This window comes from Vulpes vulpes, chromosome 5 (assembly GCF_048418805.1).
Source record: "Vulpes vulpes isolate BD-2025 chromosome 5, VulVul3, whole genome shotgun sequence".
Lineage (NCBI taxonomy): Eukaryota > Metazoa > Chordata > Mammalia > Carnivora > Canidae > Vulpes > Vulpes vulpes.
In genome coordinates this window covers 76,757,808-76,763,018 of record NC_132784.1, presented here as the reverse complement: position 1 = coordinate 76,763,018, position 5,211 = coordinate 76,757,808, and the positions used below count along the sequence as shown (strand labels likewise).

At 34.8% G+C, this 5,211-nt stretch overlaps 1 protein-coding gene across 1 annotated transcript; it reads right to left on the bottom strand.

The window, feature by feature from the left end:
* Nucleotides 1-1,195: 1,195 nt before the first annotated feature.
* On the bottom strand, nucleotides 1,196-2,140 carry LOC112912001 (olfactory receptor 5J3-like). The gene has a single exon (XM_025988729.2). The coding sequence runs from the start codon at nucleotides 2,126-2,128 to the stop codon at nucleotides 1,196-1,198; it is 933 nt and encodes a 310-aa protein (XP_025844514.1). The 5' UTR covers nucleotides 2,129-2,140.
* Between the last annotated feature and the right edge of the window lie 3,071 nt (nucleotides 2,141-5,211).

The window sequence follows — 5,211 nt, the reverse complement described above, 5'->3', positions numbered from 1 at the left end:
CTGAGTCTTCTGAATCCTCTCCAGAGCCCTCCATGCAAGATGACCCTGCATTGTCAAGTGTGCCCTGAATCAGTGAGACTAAGTCTGCTTACATATCCAAGTTCACCCCTCTCTGAAACCTATACTATTACAACTCTCTTCTCTTCAATAGTTACTCACTTTACTTAACAGATAATGTGTTATCTTATCTTGCTTTTCTTGTTTTTTTTTTGCATAGATGCTGTTTTGATCACAAGTTGTTCCATCCACAAGTAAAAGTGCATATTTTCCTAACTTTTTTATTTTGAAACATTTCAAACTTATAGTACAGATTCAAGAATAAGACTGATTTTCAAGAATATTTAAATGATCTCTCTTATGTTCCTTACCTATAGATACTAACTGTAATTGATTAATTGATTTATCAGTCTCTCTATCCCTATTTTACTATGTCTATGTATGTATGAGTGTGTATATGCCCATTTCGTATACATATATTTCCTTAAAATAGTAATGACATAATATTATTTTATATTATGCATCACAAAATCATGCTTCCCAAAAGTTTGAGATATAACACTAGGTAATACATTCATCTTCACACAATACTTTGCAAACTTATTTACCATATCTCTTCATTACCTGTTCCCCTAACAGCTTTTGCCCCGTATATTATCTTAAATCTCTTTACTTTTGAATCTCACAGAGTAACTGGTACAAGTAAAAGGACTAAACAGAAGTGAGTTGAATGAATAAACTATAACTAATGACAGTTATTTTCTTCTATAGCTATTTTTCTAAGATAACATTAAGATACACAATTTAAACATAAAAATGGAGATATATGTCATTACTTGGATGACAGCATTTTTGGAACAACAAAAAACGGTCTGATCCAAGAAAATCATTCCAAGAAACTATTACATTTTTTTCTCTGAGATAAGAATGCCTTTGATAAATTATAAATTCCTATCATTGGAGGGTTCTTTTCATTTGAATCAATGTCAGAGTCTTTTAAATGTGTGGTGCATTCTTTCAGAGCTTAGCATCAGAATTTGTTTAAAAAATGTACTAGCTCTTGAGAGAATGAACATGTTAAATCATAAGAACAGTGAATATGGTAAAATAGAATGAATTTACATTTTCATGTCAAACTCAACACTCATGTATGTCTTCAAATTCATGAGACTACCTTGATTATAGTTTTGTTGTTGTTTTAAGTTCTCTTCCACCATATGGACCTCTTGGCTGCATCTTTTACATCCTTATTTCGTAGGCTATAAATCAATGGGTTTAGCATGGGGATCACCAATGTATAAAACACAGCAGAGACCTTCTCCTGTTCCAGGGAATACTGAGAACTTGGCTGGATGTAACTAAAGGTCACAGACCCATAGAATAATGTCACAGCAGTCAGATGAGAGGCACAAGTAGAGAAGGCTTTGCGCCTCCCCTCAGCCGAGCGGATTCTCTGGATGGCCATGATAATGCATGTATAAGAGACCATAATTATAGTGAAAGTGAACATTGCAATGACCCCAGAGAATATTAAAAGCAGCATCTCATTGTTGTGGGCATCAGAACAAGAGAGTCTCAGAAGAGGGGGAATGTCACAGAAATAATGATTCACAATGTTAGGACCACAGAAGTCCAGTTTGAGCAAACCTATTGTATGTGTCAGTGAGTTAATGAGCCCACCCAAGTAAGATGCAAGGACCATCTGAATACAAACTCTTTGGGTCATTATGACTCTATACAACAAAGGATTAGCTATTGCCACATAGCGGTCATAAGCCATCATAGATAGGAGGATGCCTTCTGTGGTTACATATACTGCAAAAAAGAAACTCTGTAGAACACAACCAGAAAATGTGCTGGACTTGTGTTTCGATAGGAAATTGACCAACATCTTTGGAGCAAAGACAGTAGAGTAGCAGATATCACAAAAAGAGAGGTTGCTAAGGAAGAAGTACATAGGAGTATGAAGTTGGGCATTTAACCAGATCAACATAATCATGCCCCAGTTACCTGCCAGAGTGGTGAAGTAAATAAGGGTGAAAAGCAAAAAAAGAGGGATCTGCAAATTAGGGTTTTCTGTTAAACCTACCAGAAAGAATTCCTTCACCCCTGTATGGTTCCAACCTGCCATTCATTCAGGTTTATATAGGTTTTCAGTTGCAGAACAAGACGATATCACTCAGATGAAAAAGATACATGTATAATTTCCTCCATGATCCAGTATCCATAATAGTATTGGGGCTTTTATGTTTATGCTGTAGTTGGTTGAAGAAAATAAATTGACTTTAGCAGTGGGCCATATGTATATTAGGCAACCCATCTATACTGACTCAAATTTTCAGAACTAGAAATTATTTTATTCCCTGTTTCTCAATTTCCACATCATAAATATTGAGAGGAGGAAACTCTTTTAGATCAACAAAGTATTAATTGATAAAATTGACAGTCAAACACAAATATTCCTCATATCAGACCTCTGATTCATTCTAAGACATACACAAGTTCCCTGCTTACATGGGCTACACACTCTGGCTCCTTGTAATAAAAATTATCTCCTTATCCTCTAGCCAAACTGTTCCTACTTTTCAACAGCTAGTTAACTCATGGTGCTGACTTTCATAATATGCAACCCCTTTCCTTTCTAAATCTCAAACATTGGAACTTTTTTGTCTCACCTTTTGCTCAGATTCTGGAGTCAGAAGATCAATGACCATGTCCTCCATAAGAGCTGAACTGAGAAGAAGAGGTAGAACAATCTTTCTTCATCCAATATTGTTAGGGCCAATAAAAAAATAGCAGTACATTTTAATTTAAAAATCCTTCCCTTTTGCATCTTTGGATCACTTCACCTTTGCATCTTTCATTTTTTATCACCATTAAAACAAAACCCTACAAAAGCCAATGTTGGGAAGCAGAATGTGAGGATGAGGTACTGAAACTATATCGATCAGATATTTCTGCTTTCAAAAATGGAGACTATCACTTAGTTGCACTTGTTTTTTGACATGATATAATGCTAATTCAATAATATTTATGGTTAAATATTAAAACAAATTGTACTTTCCTTACATTCAGTGGGTGTTATTACTGCTTTATGTCAAGAAATATCATATTTGCTAGAAATGAAGCAGTGAACAAGAAACATGTCATCCATTATTAGAGAAATCAACATGCATGTATATATATAGTATATCCCCTCCTAACAAGTGCTATGAAGAAAAATAAAGAAGGGAGGTGAATAGAAAGAGATGTAGGTACTATATTATATAGCATATTATAATCTGTATTGCCACTCTAACCAGTTACCAAAAATTGGTGGCTTAGACCAACAAACATGCATCTTAAGCAAGTAAGCAAGGCACTGTGTGAGGCATGAGCTCTTGAGGATTGTGCACCCATGGAATTTGATATCTGCTGAGGTCAGGATAAGGATAAGCTTCCGACGCGATCTTTCGGGTATTGCTAAATCAAAAGCAAAACCTTCATTCTGTGAGTATAGTCTCATCCCTTATCAAATGAAGTTATAAACTAGATCCTATTTGTATTTCAGATCAGTGGCCTTGGTAAGCATAGTGAATCCAGGTCCAACTGTATCAAGGCAAAGAAGGAATGATGTGTGGAAAGTACCAGCATTTTTTTTCTGTCAATACCAGATTGTAAAATGTAAAGTCACATTTTAAACCTGAATAAACTGAACCTAATACAAAAATAGAAACAAGAATAAAAAAAAAAAAAAACATTGGAGGTGAAAAGCCATTTGTGTATGTTTCTTAGTGGTGATCTTTTTCTCCTGCAAGGCTTTTTAGTGAAACGGGAACCTCACATTCCTGGAGTATAGTAGAATGAAGGCTTAGTTTCACTGGAGCTCAGCCCTGATTTGCTGTAGATTTTGCCTGTTACAAGAAACTGTAAAAAGGAACCAAAACAGAAGATTTTGTATAATTTTGCCATTTATCATTTAGAGAAAGAGAAGGAAAAAATGGATTTCCTCCCAGTTTGGCAGGCATAAGGCTTCACATAGTACATGTAACAATGAACTGATGTGTGATACTGATGGGCACGTGTCAAGACTACAGCACAGAAAAACAGAAAGTGTGTGCTGGACTAAAGGGAGGAAGGAGAAACCTAAATGTGAGCTCAATAAGTTCATGTAAAGATTTCGAGCAACAGGGGATCCCTGGGTGGCTCAGCGGTTTAGCGCCTGCTTTCCACCCAGGGTGTGATGCAGGAGTCCCGGGATGGAGTCCTGCATCGGGCTCCCTGCGTGGAGCCTGCTTCTCCCTCTGCCTCTCTCTCTCTTTCTCTCTGTCTCTTTTTCTCTCTCTCTGTGTCTATCATGAATAAATGAATAAAATCTTAGAAAAAAAAGATTTCTAGCAACAACTTTGTCGACTGAACTCATAATAAAAAACTATAAATAGAGAAAAGTGTTACCAAAAATTTAAATATGATTTGCTCACATGCTGGTTAGAATTATAACTAGAACAGAGATTTATTCTGTCATTAATGCAGGGCTTTTCCCATCACTCAGTGTTGTCCTCCTGATAAAATGAGAGACTACTTTAAAATACTAGCAGTAGGAGTGTTCTGAACATAGTGTTCTAAAACACTGAAAACATTTTATAACCAATGTCATGATCAGATTTCACTACCTTTCAGAATAATATCTTGAAATGGTAAGACAAAATAAGGACACTTTTTGTTTAAAAACATATGTTTGTTTAAAAACATTTTCTTTCTCTGAGGTTTTTCATTTATGGCTCCAAAGAGACATTAGAAAATATATAATCATCAGAGACACAGTTAGTGATAGGCATATGGGTGAGAGAAATCGCAAAGTTGAAAGCATTTTTCATTATGATAAGACAAGGAATCCAGCCAAATGCCTATCCAATGAATTAATGATTCTTAAAATAATGGGCTTTCCATACAATGGGTGCATTGTTGTTAATTTAAATGAAAATATCTCACTATTTGCTTTTGTGGAGCTTTACTGACAAAGTATTATTTTTATGCATTTATAAATAAATTTGTTATAAAATATTGCATGTAAATATTAGTTCTTTTACTGTTCATGTTATTAAATATATACAAATAAATATAGAACTGAGGAAATATGATATGAAATATTAGATGTTTAAATTCACATTTCTATAACTTCATAAATATATACATGTCCTTATAATTTGAAATGAACATATACTGAATGATTTA